The following is a 27,174-nucleotide window of genomic DNA, read 5'->3' as shown; positions in this document are numbered from 1 at the left end:
TTTTTGCTTAACCAGTTGCATGGTTTGGTCCTGTCCACAACTCTTATGTATTAATTAGATAAATTAACACTGCTATGAAATAATTGCCTCACAGTTTAAGTACCCTTTAAATGGAAGACTTTGGGAATAAAATGCAATAAAGTCATTTTTCCCTTAAATATTACAATTTTATGTGAAGTTCTTGGTTAAATTGTATCATAAATATTAATTGATATTTAGTATATTGTACCACATTGTATTTAATTTAAAGTTTTATTATTTTAATATGTGTAATATTTAAAATTCAGTTCATGATATTTTGTCCACTTTCTCTAAAAATACTAACCAGTTGCTGATTGCTCAAATATATTTAGCCACATATTTGTTTTCTTCGCCTTCCATATCTTGATCAATAAATCATGCCTTGGACTAAAGGCGCATTTCATGGTATTTTCATCACAGCATAAATAATCGATATATTCCAAGCCTTTGACTAAATAATTCAGTAGATTATTATGTAACAAATATCGAGGTTAATGCCTAATGAGACGCTTGAGTGACATGCAGTTCGCAGTGATTAATTGCCAGTAAAATGTTCATAGTGTGTAATATTTAATATGTATTTATGGTTTGCAGAAATACGTAAATTATTTGATAGTAAATATTTTTACAAATTCTTAATAATCAGTCGACTGACCACAAATATCAGATAGAAGCACACAACATGAATTGAGTGTGCTTTGTAAAGTATTGCTAAAGCGTTCTCAATTTATACCAGAAATTCGACAATTTATTTCGGTGAAATTGATTTTCCAGCTGCCAGCTGCCTGCTGTCTGCTCCTAGTCGCCTCGGTGGCCATTGTGTGAGAGCTCCTTCAGACTAGGCGAATATCTATAAAAAAAATATATATATATACTGAGTATAAAAGAAACGCATTTGCAATGCGGCACACGTAAAACGCTGCAACAATTCAATCAGTTAGCGTAGAGGTGAAATCGTTAGCTACCAAATTGATAAAATTTGAATCGAGCACATTGGAAAATTTCCACTGCAATAGGCAGCGACACAATGGGCGTGATCAGCTTAAAGTCGATAGAAAACTATCTTAAATATTCAAAAACAACTAGGCCTCAGCTGAAAGGAGCGACCTTAACAGAAGTAAAGTAAAAAAATAAATAAAAACTCTACAGCAAAGTTTTTTCCTTTAAAAGTTTTTTCTTTTCTTAAATTTGAATGAATGGGCATGAATTTCTCATGTAATCAACGTTGAGACTGGAAACGGGAGAAGAACGAGGAACTTACTCTGATTCACCCACACGGACACATGAGCACTTCATTAATGTGGAAATGTGCAAAGGATGAAGCCATCTCTCTCTTTCTCTCTCTCTCTCTCTCTCTCATTCTCTCTCTCTAACTCCATGTCCACCTCGTTCTCTCTGCGGATTCTTAATAAGCGCACTTGCAACCGACAATCCGCTTGGACAGTTGAACTCTACAACGCTGGAACTCTAGGACTCTGCACGTACAAGCTGTGATTTCGATATTGGAGTAACAGGGGGTGTGGGAGGGGCTAGGGGTGGGGAGGTGGGGGGATAGGTGCCACATTTTTGTGGTTCGTTAGAGTAATACGCTAGCCAGGTGCTAAAAGGTCAATATGTCGAAGAAACTTTCAGTGTTGACTTTAAAAAATATACATACACATATAAAACGTAAATTGCATTTCCCAAAAGGCAGGGGAAGCGAAGCGAACGATAAAAGCGCCCGTAACTCTTGATTGCTGCAATATGCATTTGTGGACAGAAATTTGATTTTGTCCACGCTGTGATTCAACTAAATATACATCAAACAAACAAAAGGAGTCTGTATAAAATCACGAAAACTACATTGTATGTAAACCGGATCGTCCAAATTCGCTATATTGCAAAGGTGTAACATTGTAAAGAACGCGTTAAAAAAATATTTGGAAGTCTGTCGACAAATGGCCGGCTGTATAGAAAGACTTTGCAATTTATGAAGCTAGTAAAAAAATTACATGCATTTTTATTTATATCTTTCAATTTATGTTTGCTTTTTTCCAGCCATTTGACAGCGGAAACCTTTGTCATTATGTGTAGCAACTGAAACATCAGCAGCGAAAGTAAAAAAGTAAAAAGGCAAATGTTTTACATATTTCTTATTTTGTTTTTAGCAAGAGAGCTCACTAATTTTCTTTTATGCGGTCACAAAACAGACAGCAACACGAAATGGCCGACAAAGTAACAAAAAAGCAGAAAAAAAGGAAGAAAACACGACTCTAGAAGCGAAATGGTAAAAACAAAACTATATTGTGTGTTAGAGTGGGTAAGTGTGTTGTAGTGGAAAAGAAAAAGATGGCTGCACTGACATGGAATCAGTGAGTGAAAGAGAAGCAGCAGAAGTAGAACTATAACAACAGGCAATGCCAGCAAAACGAGAAACACAAACAAATGTCACTCAACAATTTTTATGAGTCTGACAAAAGTGAATTATACGAATGGACCCGGGACGCCGACTCTTTTTCTAACGCAATTTATCTACGTTAGGCGAGAGCCGGGTGCGCTCAAAAAAAAAAAAAAGAAACAAAAAAGAAGAAAATAAACACAGGGCCACACACCCCATTCAAAGAAGTCCCAAACCTCAGCAGAACCAGCCTAGACAAATGGAAAAGTGTTGAATTTTTACTGCACTTTGTCGCCGCTGTTTTGCTATTGTTATTGTTGTTATGTTTTGCGTTTGGCTGCATTTAATTCTCGTTTGCTTTTCGTTTTTTTTTGCCATCTTCTTGTTTCGGCAAATGAATTACAATACTTATAGTACATACTCACAAAGCCATTTCTGAATCCAGGACTCATAATTTTCAGTAGTTTGGTTTTTCTCCATTTGCTTGGCCGGGTAAGGTCAAGAAATTTGGGATTGGGTGCTAAGTGGGAAATGTGGAGCTGCTTTGCCTCTGAGGGTTGTCTGCTTTTATTTATGCTTTTAATTTCCTTTGTTTTTCTTGCATTGTTTTGTGATTTTTCTTTTTTTTTTTTTGCCTCGTTGACATGGTCAATATTTGAAAACTTTGTCAATGTCTGAATTTGGGGTTAGCCATTTCGGTTTATTGGTTGGCGTTTTGAGCGAATTCCGTCAGCTAGATTTGTGTTTGGGCACACAAATAGCTCTATAACAAGGACACATCCTCTGTTTTGCTTATAGTTTTGCCTAGCGTAAGTCTTTTTGGCAATCAACTGGGCAATTCTGCGAGCACCCTGACCTAGTTTGAGTATTTGAATTGGAGGACGAAAAGACGAAAAGAAAACGATAATCGGCTGGATATTGTCTTTTCAATTACAATTTTTCTTTTAAATTTGCATAGCAAAAGTGTGTTTTGTATTCCTCACTCCTAAAGTTTGTTAAGCTTAAAACATTTCTGTCACGAAAATAAACCAATTTAAAATTCAAAATGGCATACGGCATATTGAAAAATATGGTTTATTAAATATACATAATTAATACAGTTACAGTTTATGATTTCAACCGACTATCTCTTATTGAACTATGTGTTTATTATTAATTCAATTATTTTTTTCGCAATATTTGTGTGAAATTCGTTAAATTTTCACCTCACTTGTGGCGAAATATTACTTTCAAAATAAATGTATCAAAAAAGTAATGCTTTTCATTAATAGCAAATGTAAATTCGTCTGTTTCATTCGAAAGTTAATTTTGTGACATATGCTCGAACAACGTGTTTACCATACTTTTGCCCATTAAAACTTGCGACAGTAATGTGGCAAGTCATTTTGGTTGTTGAAATCTCTTAGCAGCAGCTATTAAAGTTGTCTCGGCTATGAAGCTAAATAGCGCTGTACACGCACACACACTCATAGTTATAGGAGGATATTGGTAATCAACTCACGTTTTCGCTGCTCGTTTCAAAATGTACTTTGTGACGCCATTTTGAAGTGACGCGAGCGACACGATGTCTACTGTAGGACACTTATCAGCAGGCTTATCAAATTCATCGCCATCCCTTTACTTTTTGGGGGCACTCGAAAACCGGTTTTTATGTGTGCGACACTATTACGTTTCCTTTTTAATAGTTATGTTTTTCTTCTTTTTTTTTTTTTGTCAGTCGCTGATTAGAAGTTGAAGTTGATCTCAAGTACAGTCTCGAGTTGCTAAGTCAAGTCACGCATTGAATTGCCTTCTTGCTATTTATAAGCATTGTCTATATTGTTTCGACTTCCCCCTCCTTATCAACTACCGCATTTCGCAAAATCAACTCAGTATTCCTTTGTCAGGCAGTTGTCTGTCAGCGACATGCGCACTCATTTGATTTACGTTTGTTCTTAAAGGAATCCACATGAAGCCTGCGGGGGCTGCTGACAAGTTTATTACTGCTGCACCAAATCTGCGAGGAAGGAGCTTAGCGATTTTGTGGGGTCGGTGAGCAGAATTTCAGCATTTGTTTCTACATACAATGAAACGCTGCTGGATGTTTTGGGAACATCGCATCGCATATTTTGTTGAGCATCTTTTCAGCTGCAATATATGAAGCACCCTTATTTGGATGAACAATAAACTTCAAGTTAAATATCTTTGTAAGAAATATATATGTTATATTTAATAACAACCTTCGATACCATATTTAGATTATCATCAATTCATCTATTTGTATTCAATTATTTGAGTAGCCTTCAAAGCCACAAAGCCTCAGATTAATGACACTTCAGTCTTGTTAATAGAAGAAAAACAACTTCGTCCCTACTTTTACTCTCCATCATGTGTTTTAATTTAACACTGTTTTTTTTTTCAGCCTTGGTTTATGGCAGCTTTACACACCATTTGTATGTAAGGCACCGCCTCTTCGACTTCAGAATAGTACATATGGGGCGCAAATACAACTCCCAAGCAAAATAAATAGAATTCATATATCTGGCATTAGCTAGCAGGATATAGGTTATCATTTCGTTTAGTGCAATTGTGTGTAGGTTCTCGTTAAATGTAATTTTCCGCAGATTTTGTCATATGCAGCAGCAGACTGCAAGCAGTGCTTGCCGCACTCAAGTGTGGTTAAGTTATCCGTGTCGCTTCATTGGTCACCCAGGCCTGCTGCAGGACACTCCTGGCCAGCCACTAGTTCCCATCTCCTGCCTTTTTTGAATGTAATTTGCACTTCTCTGGGCAACATTTCAGAATTTAACCAATGTCCTGGTAGGCTGACTGGCTGGCTGGCTGGCGGGCTTGCTTGATATCTCTGTCTTCGATGTATGCAGTACCTTTTCTGTAAAATTGGCCAACAATTTTAAGTGGCAAAAATGTACACACTTACACACACTCATTTATTTCATAGCCAGGACAATCGCACAGCTGAGCGGAGTTTTTACCGAAACAGTTTTGTTGATGGGCAATGGATTTATACAAGTGGGCTGGGTTGGATTGTGTTACCGTAGCCAAATGCTCAGATAATTGCACTTAACAGTTGGCATATGAACATTTATTACATGCCTCGTGCCACACGCTGCATGCCACATTTACTATTGCTTTATTTTAAACGCTTTTGGGGCTCTCTCGCTCTGGCCAGGATTAGTAACACCATGGCCACAGCGTGCATGTCGCTGCAACCAAAGAGGCACGTAAATGCGCGTCATTGCGTCACTCTATCTAACGCTCTCTTTCTTGCACATCGTTCCGGTTCTAACTGTCTCGATGTCTACCATAAATCTTGCTAACCTGCATTGTCCTGCGGCCGTCGCCGTCGCAGCCTTTGAAATGCCAGTTCAACTTGCCCATAAGTGGCTTAAATGTTGAATTCCAAACACAATGCGAGCAACAAAAAAAAAGGACATGGCGCTGCCGTTCACAGGACGAGTCAGCCATTGTGCCAAGTGGCAAAGCATGTGCCTGGCTTCGCATCGCAGCGCATCCGTCGCCAGTCGCATCGGCATGGCCATCGCCGTCGCCATCGCCTGTACCGTGTGCCATGAATGTCCTTATAAATTGTCTGCAATGTTAAATGTTGCATACCCCTCTGTCTGCCTCTCTCTGACTATCTTTCTGCGTGGGCTGCCTCCCCATTTTTTCATTGCAGCTTTGCCAGCTCCATAGAAATTTATGGCGTTGCCACACAACGAGCACTCCGAACACTGGCTACTGGCAATGGTAACCGAGCATTGCAACCGCTCCTGCTACGATTCCACTGCCACTAATCAGCACACGTTTTAGTTGGCGCTGCCAAGTAGCGGAAGCTCAAATTGTTAAAAGCAATAAAGCTAATAAGTGATGTGGCAAATGTGCAGCCTTGCCACAGTAAATCTCTCTCGCACTCTAGCACTCTCTCGCCCGTTTACCCATTTTCTATAGCTTTTCTGTCTGCGTCTATGTGTATTTCTGGCCATGTATAGGTGTTTCATCCATTTCAGTTTCTGTGCCGCTTTCAAAAAACTGAAGCCTCTTCGAGATGGGCACGTGAAAAATGTAAAGTACGCGCCTAAAATATGAAATTAATGAGTCATAACGAATTATATTAAATTAAAAATATTAGCAATTAGCAAGAACATTTTTAATTAAAGCTACTGAAAATGTTTACTCAATAAATTGAAACTTTCTTAAAGCCTGTGCAAGTTCTAACAAAAATTTAGTAAAGCGCTTTAGAGCAAATGTTTTAAAGAAAGTTAAGCTTAGCTTGTGTCTGTTATACTGATACATTATTAGAAAATAACAAGAGGAGATATCCCTAATATTGCCATCTGACAAAATGACCATTTAGTTAGTTTAAAAAGCACTTGGCAACTCATTTAGAGCGTTTTATTTTTAATTCTAGAAATTGCCGACATATTTCTTCAACCCTTTGCAAGCTTACACTTTTATATTTTACAATAAAATTGTATGTTTACGGCAGGCATGTGGTCCATACCTAGCTCCGGCGCTAGTTGCCAACGGGAAATCAGCAATTAGCGACAGACCAGATGCCCCGCTGTTACCTTTCCAGCTGGTTATGAAGCTACCGGCGTGTAGATAGGCAGTAGGCAATACAGCAACACAACCGACAACCACCCCAGCCACACCCATCAGTGGAACAGGCACGCATTTCCGCCAGCGCCAACTGCTTCCGGTGGCACTTTGCACTTTGAGTTGGCTATTCGACTGCGGCTTCTGTTTGTACGGCCATTGTGGGCTTCTCTCCATCATCTCTTCCACAGTCTCCACATCTACATCCACATCCCCATACCCGTCTCCTTCCTTTAAGTTCATACGCTCGACCTGCGTCATGTAATTTTATGACTAATTAGTCAGCTACTACGTCAAGTTTGCAACTACATAAAGCTTAAGCATGTCGGCAGCAGCAGGGTGGCAGGGTGGCTGGGTGGCAGGGTGGCAGGGGGCCATGCTTGTACTGTGCTCTGGATACGACATTCGTTTAGTTAAAGTCTACAACGACTGTGGGCGTTACTTGATCATAGGGCGTGGCCATTTATTTGCTTTGCTGCGCTTTTAATTGCTTGCAAGCAGCAAATTTTCTGCTGTAGCATTTTTATGGCATGCGTCGTCGTCAACAACAACAGTAACAGCAAACAATTGCCTTTCGGTATGTCTACAAAGTTGAATTGCAGGTTGTTAGTTGCCTTCTGCCAGATGGCTTTGTTTTGTCTTTTTTGCCTTCATCGTCTGACATCCTTTGTTCTTATTTGGCTTTGCGTAATTTAGCAGCATAAAGCAGAAAATAGCAATTTGAAGACATTTTTCAACTCGCTTCAACAACTTCTTTAAGTGCAATTTGCAGTATATTGTGATTATTGCTTTAAAATAGCTGATTTCACAGTTTTGGTGCTCAATAATGAATCCAAACGCAAATTGAAGAATTTTTTGTTGAGAACTTAAATTATTTATTAATTAAATGTGAAATAAGAAAATTCACTCTCTAAAAAAGGTTTGAAAAATAATTTGAATTTAATATTTATTTATATTCTTAATTAATTATATAATAAATTTGGATTAATTTGACAAATATTTTGCAAATTGTAATGATATCAAATGTATATCAATATTAATATTAAATTAATCATAATTTATCTTCTTCACACAAAACCAAATAATAGGTAATTTGGGTAAAAAAGTGCGTTACAACTGCTACTTGATTTCAACTTCCTGTTCTAAATATGCGAACCAAGATTAGCCAAATTCTCAACTTGGTTTTAATAAATAATAGTCAAGTTATGTATAACAACGAAAAAAATGTTAAATTTATGACTGACAAACAGAGGACAAATTATTTCCGCTACCAAATTATCCACTTCCGTTGCATGTACATCCAGATATGCCCAAACACAGCCCTCACCGCTCATCCCCAGACAATTGTCGAGCTAACTACGAACAAAGTTAGCCGACACCTGCAGCAGGGCTACTCCCAAACACACACACACACACCATACAGTCCCTCCGGCGAGAACCGGGTGAACGGAAGATAGCTTCCAAGTTGAGGTTAGGCGAACTTGAGAGTCCTGACAGGTTGGAAGGCGGACTGAATTTTAAAAATACATACGAAATTTAAATGACAAGCAACTAATGGAAATTGTTAACAATTTTCAATGGCAGCTGACAAGTAATTTCGCCAACCGACAGCGACCGCTGCGACTTGAGCACCAACCTTTGCATCAAAGCTCAGCTAACAGCACAACAAATGGCTTCATTTATTTGCGTCTTTTGTGTAGTGTTAGCGCTACTTCCCCCACCACTGCCAGCCAGCGCGGGCGTGAGCAGCTGAAGAAATCTTGATTTACGTTAAGCACGCCTTCACCACCTTCTCTCGCCAGGCGTCGAGTGTGAAAAGTTTGCCTTAACGCGAACAGTTGCCATTGTGGGTTGCCCTTTTCAAATACCCTTTCATTATAATTTTAAGATAAAAATATTACGATAGTTTTTAATTCTACTTTTTTTACTTAATACAGATTTTGTCTATTGCTTACTAAGATAGTACATATTTAACTGATTAGAGTCCAATTTATATCAAGTGTGCGAATCGTAACAAAAATCAACTTAATTTCAGTGATTATGGAAATCAGTGCAGTAAACTTTTGCAAATTTTATAAAAACATAAGACTACCCTTGGATAGGGTAGTAAAATGTTGGCAGTAGCGTCCGAGAGTACAAGAAATAAATATTTATATAAAAGAAAGTGTAAAGTTTTGAGTTGCAGATTTTGTTGTTGCTGTTGCAGCACTTGCAGTGATTGAATGTCCAACAGGCATTAATGCTTCCGTTTTTTTTTTTTTTTTGTGAAGTATTTTTGCTTTAGAAAACTTGAGTTTGGGTACATGTCTAGAAATAAAAATCGCACTTACAGTTTTTCCCAAAAAGTTGTAACTGGTGACATCCTTAGGTTTGATAGCTGCATTGCGCCACCGAATCAAAAAATATTCACTCACACAGACATTTTTCAATTTTTCTTTTAACAACCCGTATTATATGATTAAATTTAATGTCAATTTTATGAATGTTTTCAATACATACTTCCTTTTTCAAAATATTAAGCACATCGCACATCGCTTTACATATCTTAGATGATTCCATATATGCAGTGGAAATTTAAAAATAATAATAATAATATAATTTATTGCTGTAATTTACATTTGTAATACAATTTGATTGATTAGTAAATAAAATATTTGTTGATGTTTGAAAATAAATGTCCAATTTAAAAACACGAAACAATCTTTTTTTAATTTTAGCTGACAACTTTTTGCTTGAAATTTAAAAGAATATTAATGAAATAAAAGAATATTCTGTTTATAGTTTATATCTATTATACTTCAGCTTATTTTTAATTCTGTCGTTAAACTGATTCATATCAATCAAACTTTGAGTATTTTGAATGTGAGTTAGGGAATAAATTTTCTCATCTCTTCTGTGCACTACAATAGGTTCACCCAAAGTTTTCAAATTCGTTTGCATATTGCTTTCGGTAAAGTTGTTCAAGCAAATCGGTCGCACTTTTGCCGAGAGTACAAATGGATTTATCACTTTCAGAAGTGCTAAAGGATTACTGTAATTAAAAAATTTATTAGTTATGGTATATAATTAGTATATTAAATTCATTGGCTTACAATTTATCCAACTCGATATGGGCAACATTACTGGTTTCGTAGCCGTGTTCTACCCCTGGAAGGAATGTAACTGAATGATTGCCCAGGACTATTACATAGTTAATAGGTGCAATCGGATGTCTTGAAAAGCAGTCGGCCGCAGTCAACACATAAAATGGATCAATAATTGCGCCCAGGCAACGGAATACATATGTATGCCCCAATCGCTCGAATATGCTGATAAGCCATGGAAATTTATCAACTGTATTTAAATATCTGCCGCAGTCGGGAATGCATTTCATTTTCCCATGTTGTTGGTTGCTTCCACTTGTCAGCTTAACCCATTTTGCTTCAATATCACAGATGCGCTCACTTTGTGCAATGGTACCACTCGACTTATAGCCCGGAGCACACTGGACGATTGCTCTGCTGCCCACCACTAATGGGTCTGAGACACAGTCGATGATGTTATTGTCATTAATACAAGAAGCTCGAATACTGGGATCATTTATGATCGTATGACGTCTGCAAACCCTCACGCATTCTGGCCATGGTGCCTTCCACTGACCATTGTCGCAAGCATTCACATCGTCGCCCATGAGGAAGTGGTTCTGAGTACAGGACAGGCGCACAGTGGTCTGATGAGAAATGGTTCCGTTGCCCATATATGGAGGATCGTTGTACATGGTCCTTAGCCGCAGTGCAGTTCCCGTCACATTGCAACGCTTTCCAGTAGTTTGTGGCTTGGTTTCAGTAGTTGGAATCGGAATAAGTGTTTCATGTTCAATTTGCCTTCGTTCAACGTACCATTTCTCATTTGAGGTTATATTATGCCACTTTTTGCATATGGCACCCAGCTCATCGGAGCCGTCGTGACAATCGACAACGTGATTGCAGGCCTCCGATTTGCGAATGCAGGCACCGTAAGCGCAGACAAATGAGTCTTCACGACAAAGGATTCGTGAACAATATTCATGACTTTCATCTGATTTATCGCTACAGTCCGCAACGCCATTGCATTGCTGACTCTCAAGCAAACATTCCTTCGATTCTTTGCATTGAAATTGCGGAAAATTAGGATTACTGCAGAAGTTTGTCATTAATAATTAATCAAGACTTAATTCAATTACATTTTAGAGAATTTGCTCTCATTTTATGTGGCACTTACCGGCAGTCACCAACCAATTTCTCAAAGACTGAATTTTCATCTGGGAAACATTCGAACCAGTTCTCATCAGTACCATCCCAGCAATTGGGTATGTCATCACACATCTGGGAGCGCTTGAAACATGCGCCGTAGGCGCAGTGTCTTTCTATACACTCCATATCATGACATTGCGCAAATGTCTCATCACTGCCATCCTGACAGTCCTTAGACAAATCGCACTTGCGAGTAGCATCTATGCACTGCCCATTGTCGCATTGGAATTGGCCATCATAACAGTGATTTTGTTGTTGTGCATCTGCGCAGGCAGTAAATATTACGATCAATAATGGATTTGGCCGCGTTCAACACAATGATTGATTATTTAAATTATTGATTAAGAATGTTAAGAAAATAAACTTTACCACTTTGCAGGCATAGAAGTACCAGGCAAATGCTCAATACTTCTATATTAATAGCTCGAAACATTTAAGTAATGCTGATACGAAATGTGAATTCTTAATTTGAATTTCTTTCACAATATTCCGTTCCTTTAAATTTCGACTGTTCGCGTTTGATTATCTTTGCATACTGAGTCATAAAAACTGTTTGCCCATTTGACATCGAAACTCAAAGATTTGGAACACATATATGAATCACTTACGTGCAATAAATATAATGATTAATGTGCTTCGTACTTATTAATATATATGAGATTTTTACTTTTGCTTATACATACATCTGACGTAATAATTTAGTGCTCTGTCGTCTAAAAACATTGGCAATGAAAGCGTTTTGGTCGGGGTGAAATTTAAATTTAAAGATCGTCGATCAACTTAGTTGGAATGGCCTTAATATTTATGATTTGAGATTTGAGTTTTAAGAAAATTAGCAAATCAAGAATAAACCCAAAGAATTTGTTTCAGTGTTGCATTTTTTTTATTGTTGCTACCCCGGATTCAAAAATGGGAGCAGAGTATCGTGCAGTTGCCAGATTTCGAGAGTAGTTTTGTTGACAAAAAGTTTCATAATTTGCAGATATTATCTGTACATCTTAGCTTTATATATATTTACGCAACAACAGCCAAACATTTATGATTGATTTATATTTACATACAATTTAAATGTACTTGAGAATATATTTACTTTCCCTTTAATGGGATTTTGTATTTGCGGTTTCCAATTCATCCAGTTGCAAAGAGTCAACTTTAATTTGCATTCAACAGTAGAAACAAGTTTTTTAATCAAATGGCTGGCAACGAGCGCGTGTTGAAACATTCAAGTGTGAAAAACTAGCTTTGAACAATTTTCTAACAAAGCCAGAAAATGCTATGCAGAGATATATCATGTATAAAACTCCCACCCTCAAGAATGCGCTAGTCGATAGAGCTCGCCTGGGGCATACCCTAATAATTATATTGAATCCATTGAGATACAGGTTCTTTAAAATGCTTGCTTGCTGCTAGTTTGCTCAATATGAAAATACGTTTTGCGACATAAAATGAGAAATGAGTCTTGATGAAATTTGTACAGTTGGAAATAGGAAGGCTATATTTTTAACAATGTGGCTTTTGTTGCAAGCGAATTTTGATTTGCATTGATATCCGTGTAACGGGGAGAGTTATCGTTAAAATTAAATTTATCTGCGTAGAGTATTATAAATTTACAGTATTATAAATGTACAAAGATCGGTGCGCTCATACAGACAAATGGACATGGAGGTTGATCAAGAGTTTACTCTGTTGCATTCTTTTCACAACTTCATTATACCCTTTTAAGGGTGAAACAACAATGAATTCGCAGCATGTTTTAGCTGCGTTGATCGACTGAACTTTTCAATTTATTTGTCAATTGGAAAACGGAAAGATGAAAAATAAACGAAAATATATAATAAGATATTGTCATGAATCGGTTTTCTATTTCACATCACTCTACTGAAACATAAATTTTGAACTAATGAAACATAAACTCCGAACTGAAATTTAGATGTTCTTTCTTGATCAAGATAGGCGCAGACAAATCTGTCCTCTAAATCTCATCTTATAGCAGCTACATAAAATAGTAATACCAATCGGGTATCTCTGACATTTGTATATACTGACTTCAGCAAAATGTTTTATATATACTTGGATTCATCACGATTACTTTAGAGCAGACAGACAGATATGGCCATATCGACACTATAAGTTCACTAGACGATAACCACTGCTATTGGAATGTGTGGTTGGAAATTAATTTAGATGGCAAGTTTGAAGTATTGAGCTGAAAGCGGAGACTTGTCAATGCTGTATTAAAAATTAAAATGCTTACAGCAAGAAAAGCTAGCATTTGATGTTTGCCACATTGGATAAAGGGCATATAGGGATGCCGGGAATAAAGAGTGCACAAGTGTCAATGGAATTGTTTGCAAATTGACAAACAAAATGCGCTTTTGTGATTTAGCAACGACAATCGGCTTTTCGCATGGCCAAAGGGGAGCATACGATATATGGATTGACATGAAATGACACACACACTTACACACACACACGCATACATCAGCGTACACACATACTGACAAATGGGCACAAATTGCACTAGTTGTTGTCGTTTCTATTATTTTCTTTATTGAGTGTTGTTACTGAGTTTTTGTTTTGTAGTTGTTGTTTTGTTTCTGTCGCAACTATGTCAACAGCAACAATAAAAAACACGATATAAAATCTTCTATGTGGAATTACTATAATAATTTAATTGATTGATTTGCGTCCGCACACACTCTTATAAGAATATGTAAAATAATCAATATTAATAACTGTTTGGTCAAACTAATTCAAACAGCTGATCACTCAATATCAGCTGTCAATTTATCGCGGCTTTGCATAACACTGGTGGAACCTATTCACTTATTTTAACAACACTTGTAATTTAGTAAAACATCGATAGTTCACTATCGAATTAGCCCAAGTTGTAATAAGAACTAGAACAAGCAACGCGCGCAACTTTGTGTAAGAAAAATAAAGTGTTAATTAAAATAGTTAAATACCGCCCAAACTTGAAGTCTCGTGTGTGCATAAAAAACGCTTTGTGCACCGAACAATAACAATAACAATATCTCTGATAAAAAGAACGACATAAATAATTCGAAATATATTGTGAAATATTGACACAAGGTTAACAGTTAATAACAAAATTACAAATACAAACATTAATAAATATATTAAAGCAGCAGAATGAATAAATGATGTATTAATAATTTAATTTAAGAACTAACACAAAAATACTATATAATGTTGAATTTCGAGTTGGTTTCAAGCCCGTTGTATCTGTAATCCTCACCAGCGTAGTGTAATGCATTTGCGCTATTGAACACTATTCCCAAAGGAACAACTTATTTTAATACTTTTTTATGAAAAATTGTTTTGCTTAGCATGATGTTAGTACTGATACTGATTTGTTGAGTTACCAAATAACTTACAAATAATTTAATTTATTAGTCACCAAAGAGTCACCAAATAACTTACAAATACTTTAATAAATTATTTTCATATATTTCACATACAGACACCAAGAAGTTAGGAAATCGATAAAATGTGAAGGAAGGTAACTAGCTGGTAACCTCCATCAAAGGTTCAAAACACGCGCACAGCATTTAGATCGGATAAAAAATAACCAAGTTTTAGTTCAAAATATATCTCATTTCTATCAGCAGTCGCAAAGAGATGGCTCCGATATCTACAATTGCCTGTACATATGTATGTATATATCCAAGTATGAATGTATGTATGTATGTATGTATGTATGTATGTATGTATGTATGTATGTATGTATGTATGTATGTATGTATGTATGTATATGCATGCATTTGTCGCCAGCCAGTTGGGATCAGTTTGGGCTTGTGAATAAAAACATGCGCTGCATTCGTTTTTTCTTTTACTCTTCAGTGCCTGTGCTTGCTATAAGAAATGAGTGCACTTGCAGACCTACTGACATTTGGGTGTAAAACTTTTTAAAGAGAAATTAGCCAATAAAATTAGAATATATTTAACAGCTGGGTTCAGAGTATATCGTACTCGAGCTCACTCGACAACAGCATTCTTACTTGTTTTTTTTTTAAACAGTTTTAATGAATTATTGCAGTATTGCAAACACCGACAACTTTCAACATGATCATATATCTAAGAATCGTTGCTCCCAGCACTTAGTCATCAGCAGATGCCCCAGCGGAACCTACAACACAATCTTGCGGCCAAACAAAGTAAAAAAAATAGTCGGCAAAACTTTTAGCATAAGTTTTCGTCGGTCCTGGGACTTTGAACTGTGGCGGGGTGCAGTGGAGCAGAAAAAGAGTGGGGGTTTTAGCTGGCTTTTATCCAATTAAGTCATAACTCAATATGTGCTGAGAGATATGCACTTGGTCATTACTTTAGCAATGGCAAAAATGTAGCTCTAATAACTTTGGAGCTGCAGCTTCTTCCATCTTATTTTTGGTAGCAGGCAGATAATTTCACACCCCACAAGTGGCACGCCCAGAAACCGGGGCCACATCCATATTGCAGGCTGCAGGCAGCAGCACGTAATTATGTAATTTGCAGGGTAGAGCTCTGAGGTAGTTGGTACACTCAGAAAATAATATATAACTTACAAAATTCAACTCAGACTAAAATCTCACTTAAAATCTCAATTGCCAAAACATACTTACAATCAAAATATGGTCTAATATAGGAACTTTTTGATTAAAAAATTCTTTTGTTTTAATTTGGAGGTCACTTTTTATTTCTAAGTGATTCCGAAATTTTATTTTGAGCTGAGCAACAGCATTCGGGTGCTGGCATTGGGTTTTACGGCACCAGCGAGACGCTGCCACAACTCATTTGGCGTTGACCAGGACTATGTTGTTGCAACCCCTCCCTGCTCTGCCCTCCCTTCAGCCCATTTACTGTGAGTGGCTGGTTGCTGCTTCAACTATATCCATCTGCAGTTGAACGCGCGCATAAATTATTCATTTATAATGTGCAGCAGCACTCGGCGATGGTCTGCACTGCCGAAGGCTGTGCATGGTGGGGAGTAGGGTGTCAGTCTGTGTGTGCACTTTTGGCACAGGATATGACACTGACACTCAACGCTCGTTGCTCGTCCTGCGTCAACAACTTCCTAGAGGCAACTGGACTGGGATCGTGAGTCTTGATCTAGGTCGGGGGCTGCGCTCTTGGCGTTTACTTTTGGTGAGTAATTTCCTTTTGGAGTTTGTGGCGCCAAAACGAAGGCAACCAGCAATGACGAAAAATCCAAAGGAACGAACAGAAGGAGCAGCAGCAGCAGTGGAAGAGTATATTGAAAATGACGATTGCAACTGAACTGGACAACCTCCTCTCACTTGTAACCCCTTCTTGGTTAACCGCTGCTCTTTGGGGAGAGAAACGTTTGCAGCAATTGCAAAGTTTAAAGTTTGCTTCACATCTGCAGCTGTGTGCACAAAGTTTCATTTGTGAAATGAAAAAAAATATTTCAAGTTTCATATGCAGGGTGAGTGTGTGTCATTTACAGAACGAGCCAGACCAAGCATCTCAGCCAGCCAAGCAGCACAGCCATTGACAGAATGGAAAGTTGTTGACTTAGTTTCCGCTTCTTTGTGTTGCCCCAGTGTTGCACATTGCTGCTGCATGCGGAGTGCACCTCTCCTCTATTCTATATCTCGCTCTCACTGACACTGTATGTGTGTGCGCTTTAGTCTTGAATGTCTGCGTGAAGGTAACACTTTTAATTATGTGCTTAAATTCAAATAATACTCCAACTTTTTACTGGCTTTGAGCAAAGTCTATTATTTAGTTCTAAAATTAAAATCCCCTAAATGTGAAACTAAAAAAATGCAATAAGAATATTATAAAACCTACCTAAACTTTGCTTTATTTAATTTTTTAAGTATATTAAAACCACCAAAAAGCTATTAAAGTGAAAATTTTCTCGCAACTTGCACTAAAACAAACTTTTTATTTAGTATCTACATTTCAAATTTAAATCATTTTCAGACCAGACATAATGCAAACGGTAGTAAAACATTTTCAGCAGTTTAGAACACGTAGAATCATCCATATGAGTTTTTCTATTGGAAACTTGAAAGAAAGAGTCTTTACTCTTCTGGACAACTTGCATTTTTGTGAAGTATGTGGCACGTGCACACACCAAATTGTAACACAAATTAATTATATTCATTAAATTAGGCATTTGGCAACCAGAAAATATTGTTGGAAATTCCAATAAAAAATGTGATTTCAAAATTGTTTTCTGTTCCAAAAAAATGTGCGATTTACTTAATAATTTTGGAAAGAGGTATACATATAATTTTCAATTGGGTAGCAGCAAGTAGAGAGTAGTAGAGCAGCTATATAATTTGAAAACAGGGAACAACAAATGGGATGGACTGCATGTGGCAGCGTGGCAATGTGGATATTACATGCGATAGCCGTTGCGGCCAGCCGCAGCAGAGTTTTTGTTTATATTGAGATTTTTTGGGCATCGTTTCTGTAATTTATTAAGCTTGCCATGAAACTGACTGCACCTTACCGCAAAATTGTCAACAGGCGGGCCTCACACACACACCCATGAGTACACAAACTAACATAGCCGCATATAAAGAGCGCCAGGCACGCACGTGTGCTGCAAAAAACGGAAGCGGAAACGGCAGTGCGGTCGCCTGTTGAGTGTGTGTGTGGTTGTGTGTGTGTGTATGTGTGTGTGTGTATGTGTGTGTGTGTGTGTATGTGTGTGTGTGTATGTGTGTGTGTGTATGTGTGTGTGTGTGTGTGTGTGTGTGTGTGTGTGTGTGTGTGTGTGTGTGTGTGTGTGTGTGTGTGTGTGTGTGTGTGTGTGTGTATGTGTGCGAGTGGGAGGGCTTGTGAGTGCCTGTCTGTTTGCATTGGTGTCTGTACGGGCCTCGACAAATATTTCATATGCTCGTGTGTCCATGTGTGTGTGCTTTAGCGGATGCAAAAGTTTGTTTCTGCAAATAAAAAGGATTTTGAAATTAGCAAGTAAAATATGCACACAAATGTCAGATGTACGTGTGTGTGAGTGTGCACAACATTAACGGAAACGAACTCTAACAGTATGTGGCATATTTAATTCATGTAACAACTTCAACTATATATTTAAAAAGTTTTTTTTTTCGGTTTTAAACACTTTTTGGGCCAAATTTAGAAAATATTTAAAAACATTGATTTCAAGGCTATCGATTGCAATAATTAATTCCATTTAATGGCTTCTAATTTGCGGTTTTATGATGCGTGGGTGTGGCACTCATCTCACACAGCACCAGCTTCAAATCAGATCCGTATAATCATAATCAAACCAGGCACTTGGTTGGCAGATGGGACAACTGCAGCTGACAGGAAGTTGCCTAATTAAAATGGCAAAAAGTCAAAAAAAACAGCAACAACAAAAATGGCAACAACAATGGCAACAACGTCATTGGCCATGTTCGTCGAACAACAGGCAATTGTCATGCAAATTTATGCGCCAACTGGACACAAACAAACGAAAACGCCCAAAGAACGCATCCACGACAAACCAACAAACCTCAACCCAGAGCCAGACCCCAAAACCAAACCAAGAACCCAAAAACTAAGCGTTCAAATTATGCAGAGCACATGCAGACACGCCACAGATACAGTTACAGCTGCACATCGATAGATACAGAAATAATTTCAGATACAGTTGACTTTTCCGTATTGGGTTCGTGAGGCACACGACATGCATGCGATAAAATGGATAATTCAGATGCTATTATCAGAAAATAAATAAAAATCAGTGAAAATAAGTGTGGAAAATAAGTGTTTATCAGCCAATCATTGCCTTCCACTAATTTATATATACAATTCGACATAAATTATTATTTCTGTTGTATTTTTTTTTTATTCATGGTTGCCTCATTTCCTCTGTAATATTTATGTTATAATATATAATATATGTATATATATATTATATATATATATATATATAAGCAAGACATAATATAATTACAACTATTTAAAATCAAAGATGAATGTTGTGTCGTGAGCGACACGCTTCCATCTCTAGTTGTTAGTTATTTTGTGTTGGTTGGGCCGATGATAAATTTGTTAGCCACTGTGCACTTGGCCAAATTGCAAATAAATTTTAATTTGATTAACGATTGTGTCGGGCTCATTTTTGGGCCTACAATTGATTGGTCTATACGACCATACAACCAGTTTCGAAAAGGCGGCTGCCGAATTAATTTGTATCTCTAGCGACAACGGCTTAATTGCAGTTAGCGTTACGATTCATTAACTTGGCAATGTGCCAAATGATGCGGTGGTCTTGGTTGGTTAGTATGTTATTGCATTTAAATCGCGGCTGATTCGCTTTCAATTCAGTTAACAGGTTAGCAACAGTGTTTGCCCGTTGGCGCTTATTATCCTTGTCACGTTCGAGGTCCAACGCGTCGCACTCTTGCTTACTGCTTGTTGTAGCTATTGTGGTTTTGCACGCTGCTGTACAAACAATTTGCTTGAGTGCTGCAATTCCTCGAAGGTAAATGCACACACTCACGCACAAGACTGGCGGCAAATCATCGGCTGGGTTGACTATCAGCTACACTTGGAAAGTGAGTGGCTTCAATGCCTAACAAATATTGAATTTGTTTGCATGTTTGTTCCATTTCCAGCGTTCTTGTTGACGCAATTGTTGCATTTGCATGCTCGGACGCGGCATTGGATGCCCGGATAATTAGATAATTACCAAGCGATATGCGCTGCGAGTGATTTCATCTGCATATATATTAACAATATGGCCTCAACAAGTGATATATCGTACACTAATATGATGGATAACGTAAACATTTATAAGATCAAGTCTGTTTTGAATAGGAGAGTGAACTTTGGACATTCTTATTGAAATAAAGAATTTAGTTAAGTTATACTTATTTTGAAATGCACAAAAATGGAAAGCTGCATTGCGCCACCGAATCACACAATATAAAATACACAAACATTTTACAATTTAGTTTTTAAATTTTTTCTTTTAAAATAATACTTTTTATAATTAATATAATGCATCTATACTTTTTGAATTTCTGTCCGGACTTTCAAATGAGCGCGTCAGTCGACGTTTAGTGGCAACGTCGGAAGTGATTAATGCTTTCTTATTGTAAATTTCCTCATTATTCACATGTCGACAAATGTCAATGAAAAGGCATAGATCAATGTTCTTTAAATGTTTGGCCAATCGGTAAGCTTCGGATAGCATTTCCTTTTGTCTCTCTAATTTTCCGAGAATTGCATGTGCTTTGCAGGCGATAAGAGCGCTCAAGACGGCCCAAACAAAGTTGTTGCCCTTCCGGGCCTCTGAAATTTCAAATGATTAAGCAGTCTGCGACTGTTACTCAATTACCCTTACCATCCATTGATTTGCGTGCCAGTAAGCAACAGGCATCAAAGGAATGATTATCCAAATTTGCCTGAGCCGCCTCATGATATAGATAGCTGCGTTCTATTGGATACTTGGCGAAACGCATGCGATACTCAAAACGAGCCATTCGTTTTCTAAAACGATGTTCCAATAAGTAAACAATAAAAGTATAAATACATCGATCTTACTTGTACAATTCTGCCATGGGATCTATGCTTTCCTGTCGTCTTATTTGCAAAATATTATCCTCTTTAACCGTTGAGAAACTAGCAGGTTCGATGGGTATATTGAACAATGTTAGTAAGCGTTTTCTCCCAGTTAACGTTTTCATGCTGCCTGAAAATTTGTATTCATTAATGCGGGCCAAGCCCAAATAGTTGTAGACCTCATTAATGAATTCAAATTTCCAAGGCATAATGCGATTTGTTTTAATTGTTACATAATCGCCCATTACCTCATCCACAAACTTAGTCAATTTCTTGAATTATTAAATACTATAAATATATATATATATTTATTCGATAAAATTTTAACTCACTTCTAGTTCCTGATTGCGTATCAGACTTCGAATAGTTCGTAGTATTTTGAACATATTTCGTTTCGTTTGATATTGTATGCGAAAGAGATTATCTTGCTCCTGCTGCAGATGTAAATACTTGTTGGGATGCTTTTTTAAATGACTACTGTACATGGGACAGCGAGCATGAAGCATTTTCTAAGTAAAATAAAATGTATATATATTTTTGCCATAGAAATATAGGCAGTCATACCGTGAATGTTCGCACTGTCTTGTAATTCTGTTCAGTAAGATTTTCAATTTCCTTCGTTGACTCAAGGCATTGCTGCAATAACAGATTTGGATTTCCGCGTACATCTTTAAGAAAATTAACGTCCATCCATGATTTCTGCAAATAAGTTTGATTGTAAATCTTGAATTGTCGTTTGCGACGCTGTATCTCTATTGGGGAGAGGAGCTCTTCCTGAATACATCAGAATATTAACAAATAATAGATCAGTGATAATTACATGAAACTTTTCAATTCATACCTCCTTTTCCAAAATGCTAAGCACATCACACTCGGGCTTCACAGATGTGGGCTTTTTATCCAGATGTGAAGTCATTTTGTCTATAAGTCTACGAATAGCCGGCGCAGCTTCTTCTTTAAGCGCATCATGTATATTGCTATTCACCTTTATCGAGTAAATTACTCAAAAGGATATCTACACTTAGGTTTCTACTAACCGTTCGTATATGCTTCAGCACAGGACTTTTTTCCTCGTTGTTAGGGCCCTGCAGGAGATCATGTAGATATCTCTTGGTTTGCTCAAAGTGATTGGATTCATACAGTGCAGAACAAATCTCCAAGTAATTTTTAGTACCCAATCGCGAGGGACTAGATTCTTGGAGGATTGCTGTAAAACGGAAATAAACATTTTCTAGTTAGCATTTTGGCTTATACATATATATAGAATTTTATGTAGATATATATATATATATATGATTCTCAACTTTTAGCTGTAATGCAATCTGTAAGTGCGTCAGGTGCTTGCGCCTGCAACCGTTTGATCCGACTTCGTTTGCTTAACGCAATTGGATCATTCGGCTGTATCTCCAGCGCTGCATCAAGGTATCGAGTGGCCGCTTTGAAGTTATGTTTGAGAGCTAAATAGTTGCCCCAATCGGTGTAGATGGCACGTAATTGATCGTCTGACCAGTTGATTATTTGCCAAGGCTCCAAATTGCGTTCCATGCTACCCGAGGGCACAATAATCTCTGTGTTCTTTAACATTACCGTTTATGCGTTAAAAATTGTTAGAAAATTGTATAAATATGCAAGTTAAAAAATTAAAAAAAAATGTATAATTCAGTTATGTAAAACCTAGTGTTTAAGAAAAATAACTCAATTTCTCTTGAATATTCAATCAAATTCTGACGAAAATCAAATGGTTGCTATATAAAAATATTTTTTAAAATAGCATTTATACATAAGAACTAATCGACTTTTAACAATTATTAAAGATTAACGATAACGAAATAAATTATGGGAAGAAGCGCTCGCTTTTTAACGTCTACAATGAACTTAGATTTCTACAAGAGTGCATCTCCACGTGTCTAAAATAGCCTGAATTTTTTACTATTTTTAAATATGATATGTATATTAAAATATGATCGAAATTGTAAATATTTGTTTGCCCTTTTGTCCATTTTGATCCATTGGAAATTGGTCTCATTTTGCTATTGTGAACTGCAGCGAATTTTGGCTCTGTTATAAGTTTTCAACAAGGGAAATACAAACAGATTGTTAACTGGTGCTGTTATACTCCAAGTGGGCATGTGTTTCAAGCAGCAGCATCCACCGCATGAAGAGGACTTCAATCTAACCTCCAGCTCACACACAACCCCGTCGTCTCGTTTATTGTGTCCGACGCTGTAGTTTTTGTTGTTACTGGTGTTGTTTGTATCCGTGTATCGTTGGGGCATTTATCAAGTGTCCCTTTGCTGGCTGGCGCTGCTGATGCCACCAGCACCTTCTGTTTGTAGTTGACCGACACTTGACATACTCCACGGCTGCAGTTTTAAAGTGCCTTTTCAGATGGCGATACATAAATTTAACAGAAGCAACTCATCGCATAGATCATGTGTTGCCTGGCTGCCTGCCTGCCTATGTCTACTGATTCCTCAAATGCATTTGAGATACAAACATATATGTACATAGCTAACAACCGCAGTTTGTGTGTCAACTGATTTACTGTTCGCTTGTAATAGAGACATGCTCCTCCTAGACATTGCCCTAGCACTGCGGTTAGGTCATTAAGTCAATGCCCACACAGACTCACAGACAGAAGAGAGAATTAACAAAAGTTACGCAGACAGCAGAAATTAATTAGATACACAATAAATTACTGGCATGCCAAAAACAGCTGATAGGCACAAATATAGATAAAATTAAAGAGCTGAAGTAAGTTTGAATATTTGCAAAATAATTTATAAATTACTGTTAAAGATTTTTAAGACGTTCATTTCATGTAAGCATTTTAATCAAATAAAATATTAAGAAAACAAGTTATATTAAAAAGTCTATGTGAAATTATTAATATTAATTATTTATAGTTATTATAATTATTAATATCTGCACATATTGTTAAATTATTATAACATCTGTACATATTCTTAACCATTTAACATATGCAAAAAGCAATAGAAAAATTGGATTTACACTTATTAAAGACTGAAATAACCAAATTTAATATTTTAATTTAATTGAATTAATTTATTTAGAAATTCAAATTCACCAAAAATTATCCGATATATGAAATATTTTCAACGATATGCTGGCCCTTTTATGTATGTTAATTCTGTGTAAAAACTTGAAAATACATTATTTATTATTATTCTTTTTAAATATTATTGTTATTATTGTTAACTCAGAGCATATAATTACTATAATAATCATCTAATGGCAACGTTTTATGAACTTTAGGGATTTATTTACAAAAACTCCTTTGATTAGAGTAAAAGGAAGATTGGAAATGAAGTACCTTTACTAACTTATTTACTTGCAGAAATAAATGTAGTTAAATCACAGAAATCACTGTGAGAAACGGAAGCTGATGTGAAAAGATGCGACAGAAAAAACCACAAAACACGGACACAGATTTTGCGGTCAAAAGAAACTGAAAGGCAAAAGTAAGAGCAAGTGCACAGCAAAGGCAACAAGAAGCATAATTTCCTAAAGGACTTAATTATTTTATAATAAGCACATAACACAAGCGAACTACAAGCCAGAATGAGACAACGAAAATGGAGGGATGCAGGAAAAATAAAGGAAGCCGTTTAAATGCAGCGCAAAAGTTACTAAAGTTTTTCCTCTCAGCAATCGGATAGCACAGCACAGGATAGAAAAAAGGAGTGGAGAGCGGGGCAGGGCAGGATAGGACTTAGGTAAACAGAGACAGCAAAAATTGCGAAAATGTTACAGATTGTTTTTATCTCGCTACCGTAAAAGGTTCAATCTCTCCCTCTTTTGTATTGCTCCCTGTATCTAACGTTTTATTATTATAAGGTGGAATACACTTTTTGAATTAATGTTGATTCGCAGAATTCTGCTGTTGTTATTAGTTACCTTTGTTAGCGTTCAATAAATGCCTTGGTATGAACACGAGACCACAGGTAAATGCAAAGAAATAGTCAAGAGTAAATGCTCTGCAGAAGGCCACAGTAGCTATAAGCCCTCCTTTAAGCTTTATTGTTCAGTTTAAAAAGGCATTTCTTTCATATTCAATAACAATTTTAATTAATTACAGAACGTTGACAAGGTAAGTCAAAAATAAATTCTTGCAATCTTGTTAAATACATTTGATAAGATATATATAGTATTTGAATTGTGTTTCATATTTTACTTGCGATGCATTTAGAAAAGTTATCCTTCTTCAATACCTTAAATATTTATTACAAGTTGTTTAACCTTGTTGTAATTTAGTACATAAAACCGAATGGATATTTGCACAAGCTCAAAGCTCTCTTTAGCATCATTATGGTACAACAGCATTCAGCGCAATCAAATTGGATGTGCATGAAATGTCATTACGCATACGCACTGATGGCCGTCGCAGACACGAAACAAACACTTAAACACTTCAAAAGCAATATAAATTCATTCAGCATATAGCAAAATGATGAGCAAACTATAAGCATAACCAATAAACTACATATGCACAGGCCAAATGCAGACAGCCAACAATAACAACAGCAGGGCATAAGTAAATGCTCAACAATTGATACTTTGCCAGAGGATCAGGCACACAGGCAAGGCCATTGGGAACAAATTCTACGAATGTATATATAAGGGGGATTGTCCTGGCGGTAGAGTGGGCCTACGAACAGAACATAGAATAGGCATAGAGCAGAGCAGCGAGCCAAATAGATAGTTAAATGCCTGCTCACACACTCATACCAAATGGCATTGGCAGAGCAGTGGTGTAAAAGGAAGATTGAAGAGAAACATCAAATTCATTTGAATTGCAAAACAAACACAGGCCGAGGCACAGAAATGAACTTAATCATGTTGTAAATTTACATAATTTGACGTGTGTACCAAAAAGAGGCAGCGAGACAACTGAATACACAAAATGGAATACAATAGAATATAATGGGAGAGAATAGAACAGCATTGATATATATGGCATGTTCGTATATATTTCAATCAGCAAGGTTATCAATTTGTTTGCTCATCACAACACAAATCGATTTTGCTAAATTATTATTTAAGGCCGACAAAAATTAAGATACAGAAATTATGTGATACACATATAATGGAAACATCTTAAGACTGTAGAGATAAACCGTGCTTCATATGATGTGAAACTTAAACTTTCTAGTTAATTAAAGTTGTATTCGATTTATTTATAAATATAAAACAATTTGAGTGGTCTGCGTGGGCTCAGAAGTAACTGAAGGTTTCTTTCATTTTGAAGAAGTCATGTGAGCAATTCAATTGTTTTCTGTACCTACTTCTCTGCTTATTTCAAGCACTCTGCAATTTGTTGCAATAAGTATACATATAACTGCAGAAAAATCATATTGCAATGCAATATACGATTGTCGCGCAATCTGACCTGATGAAACTGAATGGTTATGGCCATGATTATATGCATTACCAGCTGCAGTCTGCGTCACGCATAACCTTTAATTAAATGGCCATAATATGTGGAATGCACAGCGCATATTCCATATTGCGTCTCCACTTGATAGCTGCGTTTAGTCGCGACTAACTGGAATTGGGGCTCATTATAGCTGGCAGCCATCGTACCTATAAAAGAAAAGATGACTCGTCTGGCAATGGGCACTAACGTCATTTGAGCTCATTATACCTGACGTCGGCAGTAGACAGCCTTGGATTGTGTCCTTAGGTAATCAGATTGCGGTTGCTTATTACAAAAGTTGTCTTTATGACATACAAATTTAATGGAATGCCTCGAGAATATAAGCTTTGATTTTCTTGAGTAAATATTTTAATTCATAGCATAATAGTATGTACTCTACATTTTACATATACACATATACCATGTTCAACCCTATCCTCAAAATACATCAATTATAATAGATAAAATATAATTATAGCTATTTATGTATACATTTCTATTAACTACAAACTTAAGAATGGTGTTAGTAAGTAACTTAAGAATGGTGTTACATCATATATAGCGAATAAAATATGAAGACTTAAGCCCTCTGCTTTAATTTCATCATTTGATTTAATTGTCTTCATACGATTTTACTAGAAAATAACTTACCAAAGATTTTGTAATAAAATCCGAATGTTTAGTTGCCTCCTCAGCTAATTTTCATAATTAATATGGCACATTATGTTGCCAACTTAAAAGCTTGTCTGCTAATAGAAACTAACTGATATTTTCCGTTGCTCGCTGAAGGGTGGCACTTGATAATTAAGTTTAAATTAAAAGTGCGCTTAACGGTAGAAAACTTTAGTAGTTGACCAGCTGCTGGGCACACTGCGAGTGTTTGCAGTTTAATGGAATTTTTAATTTGTGCTTCAGTTTCC

At 36.7% G+C, this 27,174-nt stretch overlaps 2 protein-coding genes across 10 annotated transcripts; both read right to left on the bottom strand.

Moving 5' to 3' along the window:
• Window positions 1–9,715: 9,715 nt before the first annotated feature.
• Window positions 9,716–11,865, bottom strand: LOC6563499 (modular serine protease). The gene is made up of 4 exons (XM_032737522.2): window positions 11,635–11,865; window positions 11,234–11,528; window positions 10,087–11,148; window positions 9,716–10,025 (listed from the first exon to the last, which is right to left on the bottom strand). Exons 1-4 carry the CDS (start codon window positions 11,696–11,698, stop codon window positions 9,770–9,772), a joined length of 1,677 nt encoding a protein of 558 aa, XP_032593413.1. The 5' UTR covers window positions 11,699–11,865; the 3' UTR covers window positions 9,716–9,769.
• An 8,379-nt stretch (window positions 11,866–20,244) lies between these two features.
• On the bottom strand, window positions 20,245–22,450 carry LOC6563500. Of its 9 annotated transcripts, none has more exons than XM_043214957.1 (7): window positions 22,122–22,450; window positions 21,855–22,024; window positions 21,659–21,802; window positions 21,382–21,591; window positions 21,150–21,326; window positions 21,066–21,105; window positions 20,800–20,877 (listed from the first exon to the last, which is right to left on the bottom strand). In XM_043214957.1, exons 1-6 carry the CDS (start codon window positions 22,399–22,401, stop codon window positions 21,079–21,081), a joined length of 1,008 nt encoding a protein of 335 aa, XP_043070892.1. In that variant the 5' UTR covers window positions 22,402–22,450; the 3' UTR covers window positions 20,800–20,877; window positions 21,066–21,078. The 9 variants fall into 9 exon arrangements, with proteins under 9 accessions (XP_032593100.1, XP_043070893.1, XP_043070892.1 ...); XM_032737205.2 differs by having other exon boundaries at window positions 20,800–20,947; window positions 21,066–21,089; XM_032737204.2 differs by having other exon boundaries at window positions 21,066–21,089.
• Window positions 22,451–27,174: the final 4,724 nt, after the last annotated feature.

This window comes from Drosophila grimshawi, unplaced genomic scaffold (assembly GCF_018153295.1).
Source record: "Drosophila grimshawi isolate 15287-2541.00 unplaced genomic scaffold, ASM1815329v1 contig_311, whole genome shotgun sequence".
NCBI classification, from domain to species: domain Eukaryota; kingdom Metazoa; phylum Arthropoda; class Insecta; order Diptera; family Drosophilidae; genus Drosophila; species Drosophila grimshawi.
This window is presented reverse-complemented; position numbering and strand designations above follow the sequence as displayed.